Raw genomic sequence first — 14401 nt, forward strand, 5'->3', positions numbered from 1 at the left:
CTCCTACATGTTAGCTTCTTGATGGCTGTAAAGTTTTAAGGCAAAATAATTTAACTAAACTAAAAAGTTAGTTTAGGAGAATTCTTGGAGTAAAATCTGTGCGTTTGCCTAGTCAGGAAAGCTAACGCAAGGCACGCAATTTGAAATGCAGAGAATCCAGATTCCATTTTAACGGAAAACTCAGCACTTCTGGCTCCTCTGATATTTCAGTGTATCTGGCGATTGGCCTGTACTTAATACAATCACCTCTGTTTACCCAGGGCACTATCCTCGTCTATATCCATTGTAACATCATCCACCACAAGCATGAAGTTGGCTTCACCTCTCCCTTGGATTTCATGACTGCTACTGTTCTGCCTGTCTGACGCCAAGGAGCCACAACACTCAGCAGTTGAATGTTAATACTGAAGCCATCTTGTTGGTTCTCACCAACACCTCTAAGCCAATTTCATCAACAATGCTGGCTGCTCATTCTGGCTGAGCCATGTAGTATATGACCCTGGTATCTGCTCGACCCTGAGCTCAGTTTCAAACCCCACCTCCATGTCACTCCAAACAAAACACTTTCTTCCACCTCCAGAATAATCCTTAAATTTGGTATAGCACCTTTCACATCAGGGGGACATCTCAAAACGCTTCACAAGATACACTGTAAAGTGCACTGACCATGTGTTTTGTAGGCGAATGATGCTAATAACAGCAAATTCTATTGCTGCTTAACAGTCAGAAACAAACTTTTCTAATGGATGCCTTTGATTTCATCCCTTATCATGCTCCTCCAGCACGGTTGATGAGATTACTTAGTTCCTGCAGTAAGCCACTTCTGAACACACAATTTCTCTTCCATTTCTATTAATATTTTGCTGGGCATGCAAACCTACTGTTTGGCTTCACACACCAATTACTGTACTTGATAAAATGAATCTGAACTATGAACTTGAGTGTTTTTAAATGGTGTTTGAACTTGGTGAGAGTGCCAAATCCTCCCTATTGAGAGTCTTCTCAACTGGTAGTGCTGGCTGTGCACTCACTGTGAGCACTAATAGAGATGGAGGTAGGAACAATGCTTGTCGTGCTGGGATGCTTGCATCAGGTGAGACAGGAGCAGCTGTGATGTATGAGGACTGTCTCAGCTGAAGCAGCAAGAGCAGAGCTTAGACAGACTTTATAAAGCCCCCTCACATGAGTAGCATCTCGTGGTACATAACAGAGGCGGAGCATGACATCATGCTGGGGAGAGAAGGGAATTGACTTAGACATAATCAAAGAGAAAATAGCTTCAGGTGTGACCTGAAGATGGGCAAGGAGGGAGCAAGGTGGAGGGATCGACACAGAAATCCCAATTATGCAGAGTAAAACTGCCAAGTGATCTGTAGGGAAGCAACAATAAATAGGATGATAGAGAAGATAGGAAGTTTGGAAAGAAAAATACACTCATTTTTACACTACCTTATCACATCAAAAATGCCATAAGTACTTCACAATAGTCACCGCCAAGTACAGTGACATTTTATAGCAAAGAATCCAGTTATTTTGTGTATAGCAAGGTCCCACAACAGCTATGTGGCTAACGGAGTCCTGTAACGTAGTGGTTAGCACACTCGCCTTGTAAGCGAAAGGACCCGGCTTCAATTCCCGGGTAGGGAGGGCAAAACGTTGGGCAAGTTTCCTTACTCCACACGCTGTATCAAATGTGAGGATTATTATTATTATTAATGGCCGGTTTATCCGATTTACCAGTTGGGCAGAACTAATATTTATCTTGTCGAATATGTTTTTNAAAATAAAATACATCATATAAAACAATTTTAAATTGTTTCGTTATCTACTTATTAGAAGCAGACATTTTCTGTACAGAAGGCATGCAGCTTTGTTTGAAAATCAGCCTGTTATTACAATGCTTATCCTTATCATAATAGAAAAAAAGGTTTTAGAAAAAGGCAATCAATATATTTCAATTTGTATACTAGAGAAAACTGCTTTAAAGGGAATAGCCAGAGACAATAATTTTGCTTTTCTGAGTATCCTGGGAAAAGAATACACTGCCCTCCTGTATTTAATCTGAATTTAGTTTTTACTTTACTAAGTATTGATCGACCTCCTAGTTGGGACCCTGACCTTTTTATCATAGATGTTGAGATTTCCATGTTATAAGCACTCCTTCCCCTATAGCTCTTCCCCACTGTAATAAACTCTCCCTCTCCCCAAAAGCAATAAGCAGCAGGGACATAGATACAGCAACAACAACAACAGCATTTATACAGTGTCTTTCCCCCGGGGTAGCCTCTCGGAGCACTTAACAATTGGTATAGTTTGACGCTGAACCTGGGAGAAATAGGAAGTGACCGTCAGCATGCTCGAAAAGGAAAGTCTTCATTCAGCCAGATACAGCAAGGTTCATTAGCTCAGCCTTGGGCACTTCCTCTACTAAAGCAAACATTCAATAATGCTTGAAGTTACAAATCATCTATTTCAGGTGGAATGAGTTGCCTATTCTCTAAATTGCTGAAGAGCAGGGCCTGAAACTGAAGGATCCTAGTGGATAGGAAAGTCCTGCAGCGCACTGTCGGTCTGCACAAACATACCTTTGTTATTGTAGACATCTAGGTAGTTGGGGGCAGAAAAAATGGTAATTAGTGAAGGGAATCCTGTTGTTTGGCTCTTTCTGTACATTCGATACCTGGGGGTGAGGAAACAAAAATATTAACACTGTCAAGTTCAAAGTACATCAACATGCCACAGCAAAGACAGCAAATTAGACTATTGTGACAACACACTGTTTTCTTAAGATTAAAGTCACTTTTCGTGAACCTTCTGCAGGCCAGCATTACTCTGAACTGAGAGCGAGTGACCTTTGTATAGCTATAAGGTAACTGAAAAAAACTGGAGCACGATTATCAATAGCTTTAGTTATATGAAATTCCTCTATTCTCATACTCATACTGGATATAGTTCCACAGGTACCATCTATGCTCCAAAACCTTGCTGTTCTTACAATTGCATTCACTTTATCTGTTTATCAGTCACAGATATTGGACACAACCCTGATAGATGCCAGCAAAATAGACCTCCTTAAAGCTGTGCCCAGGTTTCTAGCGACACCTAGATGCCAGCAAAATAGACCTCCTCAAACCTGTGCCCAGGTTTCTAGCGACACCTTTGACCATTTTAACCTTTGAACACTGCAACACAAGAAACCTTGTGACATGAACACGATTTCACATATACACATAACAGCAATATTTGCTGATAGCAAAAGCGAGACTTTGTATTTTTTTTAAACAGGATACAATTTAGTGTCAGAAATTTGGTAGGGAGAGAAAGAAAGACAGAGAGAGAGAAACTCAGAGAAAGAGACAGACTCATATAAAGATACTGATATGTTCAGAGAGAGATGTACATGCGCTCACACGCACAGAAAGAGAGAGAGACACACACAGACACACACAAACAGACTTAGAAAGTCAGAGTGAGGCTGGCATATATGATGCTACAGTTAACAGTAAAAGTCTTTTTTTAATAATAATAATATCCTTGCATTTGATATAGCGCTTTTCATGTCGGGAGGACGTCCCAAAGCACTTCACAGAACGCAATGTAAAGTGAAGTGACTGTGTATTTGTGGGTGAACGCGGCAGCCAATTGCGCACAGCAATGTCCCACAATCAGTCGTAGATTAAAAATAACCAATTTATTATTGTTTTGGTTTTGGAGGGATTATTATTAGGCGTGTGGAGTAAGGAAACTTGCCCAAGGTTTCGCCCTGTGCCTGGAATTGAACTCAGGTCTCTCGCTTGCAAAACAAGTGCTCTAACCACTGAGCTACAGGACTTTAAGCAAACTCTAGCCAATTTGTATTTTGTTTGCTTATCCACAATGAGGCCAATCCCAATCAGGGTGCATAATTGGCTCTCTATTATTAACCCAAGGGTAAATCATCCTGTTTAAGATCAACATCCACACTTTCCATGACTGCTCTCAAAATCAGGTAACTCAGCACAAACCATGACCTTCAGCTCTGTATGACTCACTTTCACTGTAGGTGGTACCCTCACCATCAGCTCTACAAGGAATCTAACTAAAACATGGGTGTGACTGCTAAATTTATAAAGTCAGCAATTAGCTAACAAATTCAATTGAAATAAACTCAGGGTACACTGGTAATACACAGCAGGGCAGTGAACTAACTACTGGTGTGTTGATGGAGGTTCACATCCAACCATTAACCTCTCTCTCTTCCTTCCCTCCCACCTCCCCCACCGACACTGATCAACCTGCTGTGTTTTTACATGACTTCCTATTTTTATTTAAGATTTTCTCCATTCACAGCTTTTCTTTTCTTTTAAATTAAAATAATCCTCTCAATTTATCTCCATTTCTCTGCTCTTTGGGCCTCTGTTCCTCAACTGGGTTACCAATTTAATGCTACTTCAATCACCCAATGGTATTTCAATGCCAAACCTGGTTCCAAATCTAATAATAATAATCCTTGCATTTGATACAGCACTTTTCATGTCTTCTAGATGTCTCAAAGCGCTTCACAGAATAGACTGTAAAGTGAATTGACTGTATATTTGTGGGCGAAACCTGAAGCGTTGGTATTTTCTACCTCTCTGACAGGGCATTACTTCATACACTTCACTTATTTTCGCCCACAAAATAAACACTGCACTTTACAGTAAATCCTGTGAAGTGCTTTAGAACATCCTACTGATGTGAAAGGTGCCTAATTCAACTTTATATAACATCGGGGGGGGGGGGGGGGAGAAGGAAGAGGATATATTATTCTCACCCCCAACCCCACCTCCTGATGCAGGCGATTTTATCATTTGAATCAAAGTTTGCTAAAATTTAAGCTGGGAAAAATAAATTCTCCAAAAAACAGGATCAGGTCAGAATATTGTACTAATAATGATGAAGATAATGTTGGTGATCTTAAACATTTCACTATTTAGCAAATAAACTGGAGCTTAAAGCAACAAACACCAACAACTTGCATTTATACATCTCACAGTGGTGAGGTCAGATGCCAAAAAAGGTGGCAGGTGGCCTTTGGTCAATTAAAGAGGTAGGTTTCACAATACAACACATTTATATAGCACTTTTCATGTTGGAAGAATGTGTCAAAGTGCTTAAAGGTAGGATTTGGACAGATAGAGAGAGACCAAGGTGGAGGAATAGGAGGAACGGAGTTCCAGATGTTAGGGGGACGGAGTTCCAGATGTTAGGGGAAGAGCGATTGAAAGTTTGTCCACGGACGGTGGCATGGAGGGGGTGGGGACATGCAGCAGAACTGAATTAGTCAATCGGAAGTGATGAGCTGTGTAGTGGGGGATGAGAAGATCAGAGAGATTGAGAAATGCGAGAGTGCAAAGGGATTTGCAGGTGATCTTATCAATGGTCACATCAATGATTAACATTCAGATAAAACAGTACATCCACTTCAGAGAGTACAGCCACCTACCCAGCATCCTGTGCCTCATGAGCTCGGATTACTGATAATAAATTATTATGTTGTAGGAATTCACACACAGCGGGGTAACTGAAAAGAGAAACAGATGAAAGGGTATTAGTCTCGCGAATGGCCTTTACGATTTGTCACACGGTCATAAACGCCATCATCACCTCCATTAGCAAGCTGCACCCGCTCTTCCCAACACTGTCCACAGGTCCTGTTCCTGGTGTTTCTCCTGTTAACTGGCCGCCTGACAGCTGTCTCCAGCAGACACACTAAGCAGGTCTATGCACTCCACTTTAATTGAGTGAAGAATGAACACAGAAACAGCACAACTTATTTTCCCAAGTAGTCAATCCATTGTTCCAGATTTTTTAAAAAAATCTGACATGAGAAACAAGATACAGCAATTCTGATTTGCAATACAATTACTGCCTGCTTCTTATCCAGGATACGTGCATCAAGAGATCATCAAACTAAAACATCTTTCTCTCACTCTCCAGCTCTCTTTCTGTTACAGGCAGCTAAATCTTTGCATTTGAGCCTGAACAGTGAGTGAGAGCAACCCAGAGTTGCTAAAGCTAACTATATGTAAAATTCTCTGCTCTGCACAACTGCTGAGATCACTAACTCAGGACTCGACAATCAAGCCAAGGTCTATCTGGGCATGTGTGGCTCACACTTGCTTTCCATTGAAGCCATTGGGGTGAGTTCTGGGGTTATGTCTACTTAAACACAGTCACTGAGCACAATCATAAATGAAGCGGTGCAAGAGGAAAGTAAATTCCTAAACAAAGAAGTTAAACGTGGATAGCCTCCCAATGGTGAATAGCTGCATTTAGCAAGTGCAACCAGCACCAAGGAGTCATTGAACTGGAAAGAACAGCTAATTCACAGTATCTGCGCTGCTTGTACATTCCTTCAATCTGTCAATTCTCCACACTATATCCCACTGCCAACACTTGTGAGGATGGCGGTCCAATTTACCATAGCACTGAAGCAGCAATTTAATTTCCCCAGAGTGCTACTCTTTGCTAAGGCTGCAGTACAGCATGGGATGGGGCTTCAGTACTCCAGTCACAATTCATAGCAGCGGACACAGGAATTGCTCTGTGCTTTGAATCATCAATCACTCAGTAAGACTGCACTAAAGGTTGAAATGTTTCTCAGTTGGGATCCCTCTGTACAAATCTCCGGATATAGGTGCCCCTCGGATATCAGCCAATAATACTTGGGAGGATTTCCTGGCTGTTGGGGATAACCGTCTGTTACTGGTGATAAAATCTATTAAAAACAGATCTGGACATCCTCTGCAATCACCATGGTTCAACCCTGCCCATGTGCAACACCCACTGGAGGCCAATTCGACCAGAGTGCCGAAAGTTAAACAAAATACAATTTTTTATACTTCATACACTATTCATTAAGTTATGAACTCCTAACAAGGCAGTGACGAATATTGAGAACAGAAGAGTCCATTGTTGAAGTCAGATTGAGTTGGGGAACGAAAGCAGACTGTTCAAAGTCCGTCACGATGTGTTGCCCAGTGGAGACTTAGGGAGTTCCCATGGGTGGGGGGGGAACAAAATGCGAGTCAACAAAGGCTGCTATCAGGCACCATAAATAACTTCAACTACTTAAATATTATGCTAGAATGATGGATATAAATGGAAGAAATTTGTGGTGAAAATAAACACTCCTGTGCTTTGCTCCAATTTAAAGGGGCTTCATACTTTGGTGTAATTGTTACAGTTTATGCTTTTTACACACAACTTTAGTACAAGTTTTGTTTTAATTGAACAGAAACAGTTTATTTCAGTGCCTTGGGACATCCTCCCGACGTGAAAGGCTCTCAATAAATGGAATCTTGTTGTTGTTGTTGTTTATTGGGTTTAGGTATAAGTTCTGGTTGTACCTCGGTGGCCTCTGCAGAAACCAATGCAAATTGTGACTCTAATCCAACCCATGTCTTTCCTTTGAAATAAATAAATGCAAACAAGCTAGTTTCAATTTGTAGCTAAACTGTATTACAACTGTAATGGAGTCCATAGCGTAGTGGTTAGCGTGCTTGCCTCCCACAATCACAACAAGATTGCATTTATAGAGCACCTTTCACGTCGGGAGGACGTCCCAAAGCGCTGGACAGTTGGGTTGGGACCCGAGCAGGGGGGAAATGGTCAGGGTGAGCGGAGGGAAGGGAGGGAGCGAGGAGGGGTTAGAGAGTCGAGAGGTGAGCTGAAGGCACGGTTGAAGAGAAAGGTCTTGAGATCGGCCTTGAAGAAGGAAAGGGAGGAAGCGGTGAAGGCACTGGGGGATGGAGTTCCAGAGCCTAGGGGCTGAAAGCCCGGCCACCGATGGTAGGGCAGTTAGGGCGGGGGATGTGGAGCAGACCAGAGCCAGAGGAACGGAGGGTAAGGCAGGTAAGTAGGGTGATAGTAGGTCGGAGAGGAGGAGGGAGCAAGGCCGTGAATGGCCTTGTAGGTGAGGATTAGGATCTTGAATTCGAAAGCGAGAGGAACCGGATTCAATTATAATAATTATAGGACCTTATTTACTGCAGTCAATTTATTGCAGTATTTACTGTGGGAAAAGAGTAGGGAATTGGGATTAAAGTAGTTAGCTCCAGTGGACAAGCTTACACCATCTTAGGCTGGATGGACAATTGGCCCCCTTCTGCCTTCTACGATTCCAGCATGATGAATCAACGAATGAGATTTATGGTATTATTTGATGTTAATATGGTTTAGCACACATGTGAAAAATGCCCACACTTAGAAGACTACGACCGTCATCAACTAAGCCCATAGAATGGATGAGAACCCCATGGATTTGTAGCTAGCTGAAACAATCATTTATAAATGAGCATGGATTGTGCTCTTTTCTAGGAATGCTAGTCAGGGCAACCTTACATAAATCTTCCCTTTTAAAGGCCCATCTCTAAGTCACCTAAAGATATTCAACACTGCTGGTTTGGGACATGGAGAAAAGCTCTGTCCCCAAGACTGTCACCACATGGATTCTTATCAGATATTCATTGCTCTCTTTCAAGAGGTTGCAATCAAGTTAGAAATAGCCTATCAAACACTTTCGCACAAAGATAAGCAACCCATCAAATCGCTCAACATTTGCTAGATTTCTTTTCAAGTGGATTTTCGTTTGTGAGCAAGTATTCCTTTTTACTCCCTGTCAAAGAGTTGTTGACTGGCCCAGTATCACTGAGCACCATAATAGTCTGGACTTACACTTTCATGGTTACATGAAATTGCTGTTGCTTATCGACTGCACCCATCGAGTTTACACTGCAGTGAGGGAAACCAAGAGGCTTGTGATGCTGTTCATCTAGGTGGACTCAGGAGCTGGGCTCAAGCACTATTCACCCCGGAGCAGTCTCGACTTACATTTCCCATTTTTGATTAAATCTCAGCCAAAGTGCTACTAATGCACAGGCAAACAACCAACAACAAAATACATTTATATAATGCCTAGAAAACAAAGTCAAATCAGCAATTCTATGTCCCACGGCATAGACACAACATTACTAATTTGACTTTGTTTTCTAGGGTAAGGATTTTAAATGGAAAATACAGTGGAACGCTGGAAAAATCCCAACCAGCCATACAACAGGACACGCTTGGCAGTTAGCATTCCTACATTCACTGCATGTTGGCTCATGCAGTAAGTGGTCAGCTACATCGGCAGTTCAAAATGCCAATCAGTGCATGGGAAGCCAGGAGATCATCACACTGTCAAATTTTGGATCTTTTGGGTAAAAAATGCCAGGTCCAAGCCCCCCTCTCCCTTCCCCGATCATGTTATAAGGGAAACCCATATTGTACAAAGCTCTTTCTAATGGAGTTCTATTGTACTAGATTTGAAGTTGCATTCTTCCTTGATGTTCAGATGAAGCTTCTACAGGATCTTGCACTCCTGAAACTCATTTCCAAGCATAAATCACCTACGACTGCCAGACCTGTGTTCCACTGCAAGCTTGTAATAAATAACAATAATACTTGCAGTTGATATAGCACCTACATTGTCAAACATCACAACATTTCACAGGAAATTGCTTCTAAGTTTGTTTGTAGCCAAATGATGGCAGCAAATTTGCATACAGCAATGCTCTACAAACAACCATGAAGTGATTGACCAATTTTACATGGAGGAGTGTTGGCCAGGCCATCGGGTTGAAGAATGAGCCATAAAGACAGATCTATATCTGACCTTTGATTTCAAAAATGGTATAGCGGTGACTTCAGCGTCTAATTAATAGCATTTGTTAAAGATATCTTTGTGAGAAATGTTCAATTTTCTAAAACATGGTAATGTTAATGACACACATTTCCTCAGAAATCTAATTAGAAATGCTGCAAATCAGACCCCATCTTCCTCACAAGTTGTATATTGTATTTAATCTTATAGTCCAGGCTGACACTCCAGTACATTGCTGGAGGAGCGCTGAAATATCAATGGTGCAATTCTCAGAATAAGATGTTAAACCAAGGTCCCATCTGCCTGTTCAGGTGATTGTTAAATATCCCACAATGCTCTTTCAAAAGAAAAGGATACTTATCCTTTGTGTTCTAGCCAATAATCCTCCAGATTACAATTGTGGTCATTCATTCTCTTCTTGACTGATGTAAAACAGTGTTGTGGGCAAATTGGTTATCGGATTGACCCACAAAATAAACAGTCACTACATTTTGCAAAATGTTTTTAAATAATGAGACTTCAACACGTTAAAGCACTAGATTAAATGCAAGGATTATTCTTAATAATACAACAAGTCTTAGGTATGTTTTGTATTTCCCCATTCCCACTCCAGAACACCAAAACATGCTAACATATAGCCTTTTAGCATTTCTGCAACTGGACAGTAGGTACAGAGATCTTGGCTTGGGGGCAGATGAAAGTTTTCATATAATATACTGAAGCAAGGAGAAAAAAATGGACTGTTTCAATATAGACTCAATGTCCAGGTTACCTTTTAAACATTTCCAAGTATCCCACCAAGTTGAACTGATTGTGACAAATCTTGTTGCATTCCCATTTTGATAATTTACTTTTTCAGCTGGTACATTAAAGAAGTTGCACACAGTACCATGCATCATACAGTAGGTGGCAACGCCAACCAATTGACAGTTTTTAATCATTAGCCAAGTGCGAAGAAGCCTTGGCCCCATTACTGTTACTGCCTCTTAGAGGGAATCAGAAACACAACACGTTGCACCTTCACAGCTACTTGTAGTCGTCACGTGTGCAATAATGGTTTCCGTTCAAATCACCAATGCTACTGAAAGCAAAAGGTGTCAGGAGTGTAGTATTTATATCCACTAACAGTCATATCTATAAAGTTCTCCACCCTATTTAGCTCAGGAGGCAAATGCGAGATGTGTGAAAGGCACTACATAAATGCAAGTTTTTGGTATTGTCAGGGTTACAAATCAGAGAGTTCAAGCTTAATTTCCAATTCGTGCAAATCTCAAGTTAAGAATGCAATGGGGTTGGGGGGGTATCTTTAACTCCGCAAGCTTCACTTGTACTCATCCAGTGCTCAATTACTGAAAATCTAGGGGAGGGGAAAACAGAGGAAAGTCTTTTCAGTCCATAATAGCGTACCACACAGAAGGATTGTTGTACCAATGTGCACAGCGACAGCAGCCATAGTAATCTGCAACTCAATCACCTCTTCCTAGGGTGTGTACAGATGGTGCCAGACTGAGCAAAGGCAAAGCAAATAAAGATGGAAAGGCAACAGTCGATAACCATTTCAAGACAAAAGAGTCATCAATTCTTGGGATGGTGTGCCTTACATTGCAGTATTTGCTTTAAAAGGCAAAGGTTAAACATGAAAAAAATGAGTCTCTCGCAGAAAAAGTAATCTCCTTGCCTTCAATAACGTTATTCATTATTCAATATTTACTAACATATCAATTTAATAATTAACTGAATTCAATATTCAGTTCAATAATTTAATTCAGGGACCCAGACTCCAGGTAACACCTTCCAGCAGTTGTCGCCACAAGCTGCAGAGTTTCCTCATCAGCTATCTGATAGACATTTGGCCTAAGTGTGTGGGAGAACCTTTACAGGACAGCTTGTGACGTGCCAGCCACCTTGATGTTCTTGAAGTCAAAGTCCAATGTTGCGTACCAGACTTACTCAGCACCAGCTGCTCAATCCAGGTCCAGGTCCTCATGTGAGTGGCTTTGACTGCCTCCATGGTGCTCAATGACTGGTCAGGCTGGAGCCTTCTTATAAACTTGACCTGCATTGGGATCATGACCAGAGTGCCCTTCACGCCTTTTCTCTGTGGTTCTTGAGGACAATGTCCAAGCAAAAGCTGGTGACCACTACAACCCCCAGGTACAGCACTCCTTTACCCAACTGTCCAGCGCCTTGGGACGTCCTCCCGACGTGAAAGGCGCTCTATAAATGGAATCTTGTTGTTGTATATGTGTTAAACTGATACAAATGAGAGCACTTTCACATCTGATAAGAAGGTTGTGCGTTCAAGTCCATATTAGAGCTTGAGCTCACAGTCTAGGCAGTCTCTCCAGTGTAGCAATGGGAAAATGTTCACACTCATGGGATCAATCCATTTGGGGTTGTGAACCAATGTACTTGTTACTTGTTTATCTCCCACATTTGACTTTTGACTCCCTGCATATCCCCCAGGACCCTTAAACCCATCAACAAGCCAGCTCTCACCTTTCCCTCCCCAGATAACCAGGCTCTTGCTAATCTGTCACAGAGACAAACAGTTTTGCACACAATTGACATGGGGGAAGAGATGCTGGCTCTCGTGGGTTTCTAGATCAATAGGCTCTTTAACTTGCTGATGGACAGAAACTGGCTTCTTTGGCTTTGTTTCTCCCAGTGTCCTGGCCAACAATTCCCCAGATTAAAAAAAAAATCACCTTATGGCTGTTTGTGGGACTTTGCTATGCACACATTGGATGATGCGTTTGCCTACAAAAATATATGGTCACAGCACTTTGCAGTAAATCCTGTGAAGAGAGACTCAAGAATCTAACAATAAGGAACAATAATAAGCACTAGGCAGCTGACTGCCTCCATGGTGCTCAATGACAGGTCAGGCCGGAGGCTTCGTACCTATGAGCTTGTTTTTAGTGATTTGTATACGTGGACACCCAAATCCCTTTGCTCCTCCACAGTTATTAGTTTCTCACCATTTAGAAAATATTCTGTTTTGCTATTTTTGAATCCATAGTGGATGACCTCACACTTCCCCACATTGAATTCCATCTGCCACAGTTTTGCCCACTCAGTTAATCTTTGTAACTTCCTGCCCCCATCGACACAATTTACTGTGCCCCCTAACTTTGTGTCATCTACACATTTTGATATAAAACTCTATTCCTTCATCCAAGTCATTTATGTAAAAAGCTGAGGCCTCAGTACAGACCCCTGGGGAGCATCACTTGTCATGTCCTGTCAATCAGAGAACATTCCTTTTATCCATAGTCTTTGTTTCTTGCCTCCTAACCAATTACCAAGCCACTTCACAAGGTTACCTCTGATTCCATGCCCTTCGACTTTTGCTAATAACTACTCGTGTGGAACCTTATCAAATGCCTTCTGGAAGTCAACGTAGATGACATCTCTCTTATCCATGTTAGTGACCTCCTCAAAAAATTCAATTAGATAGTTCAGACATGACCTGGGCCAATAGAAAAGTGCAGTTACACTTTTTCCGCGGAATCCGCTATAAACAGTGCCTTCCGCTACAAAGCCCACCATAAAATTAAGTTGCTGGTCCCAGGCCTCGCGCTGTTTAACCCACGCTACGGTGGGCGGAGGGGCAACGGAGGCTCATGTGCAGTTGGCGGTAAAATGTACCTCAATAGCACCGATCAACACCCCACAATTTTCCACAAGACTGGGTAAATCCCTCTGCAATTTTTTGCAAATACTTCCGCACTTTTCTCTTGGCCTAGGACATGACCTATCCTTCACAATCCATGCTGACTCTCGTTGATTAGCTCATGTTTGCCAAGTGCTCAGTCACTCTGTCCCTGATGAGAGATTCCAGTAATTTCCCACAATTGAAGTTGAGCTGACAAGTCTGTACTTACCTGGTTTCTCCCTCCCTTCCTTCTTAAATAATGGGATGACATTTGTAATTTTCCAATCCAAGGGCCCAATTCCTAAATACAGAGAGCTTTGGAAAATTATGACTTATTCATCTACAATTTTCTCCCCTACTTCTTTTAATACATTGGGATGTAATCCATCAGGTCCTGGAGATTTGTCTATTTTTAGTCCCATTGTTTTCTCCGTTACCATTTTTTTATAAATAATAATCCTTGCATTTGATATAGCGCCTTATCATGTCTTCGAGATGTTTCAAAGTGCTTCACTGAATATACAGCAACAACAAAATTACATTTGTATAGCGCCTTTCATGTTAGGAGGATGTCCCAAAGCGCTGGACAGTCAGTGTGTCGGACCTGAACTGGGGGTTGGAATTGGGGAGGGTGGAGGGCGGGGGGAAGCAGGGTGATCGAAAGCAGGGTCGAAGAGGAGGGTCTTGAGATGGGTCTTGAAGGAGGCAAGGGAGGGGTCGAGGCGGAGGGACTGCAGGATGGTATTCCAGAGGGTGGGGGCAGAATGGCAAAAGGCCCACCCGCCAATGGTGAGATGGGCGAGGTTGGGACGTGAAGCAGGCTGAAGCCTGCTGAACGGAGGAGCGGGCAGGATGGTAGGGGGTTAGGAGGTCGCAGAGGTAGAGGGGAGCAAGACCATGGAGGGCTTCGAAGGTGAGGAACAGGATCTTGGGAAGCCAGTGGAATCAGACGAGGATGGGGGTGATAGGGTCACAGAGCCTGGGGCGGGAGAGGACATGGGCTGCAGGGTTCTTGATGATTTGCAGCCTATGGAGGGAGGAGTTGGCGGGGCTGAAAATGAAGGAGTTTGCATAGTCAA

General features: G+C 42.3%; 1 protein-coding gene across 1 annotated transcript in view; it reads right to left on the reverse strand.

Annotated features, from left to right (window-relative positions):
- LOC103177620 (serine/threonine-protein phosphatase 2B catalytic subunit alpha isoform) overlaps positions 1 to 14401 on the reverse strand; it is a gene marked incomplete at its 5' end in the record, with an annotated part of 123867 nt that overhangs the window by 35764 nt on the left and 73702 nt on the right. Inside the window, 2 exons of the mRNA XM_042344241.1 lie at positions 2586 to 2680; positions 5465 to 5542. Coding sequence (XP_042200175.1) covers positions 2586 to 2680; positions 5465 to 5542 — 173 coding nt within the window. The remainder of the gene's footprint in view (positions 1 to 2585; positions 2681 to 5464; positions 5543 to 14401) is intronic.

Source organism: Callorhinchus milii, unplaced genomic scaffold, assembly GCF_018977255.1.
Source record: "Callorhinchus milii isolate IMCB2004 unplaced genomic scaffold, IMCB_Cmil_1.0 Scaffold1, whole genome shotgun sequence".
NCBI classification, from domain to species: Eukaryota; Metazoa; Chordata; class Chondrichthyes; order Chimaeriformes; family Callorhinchidae; genus Callorhinchus; species Callorhinchus milii.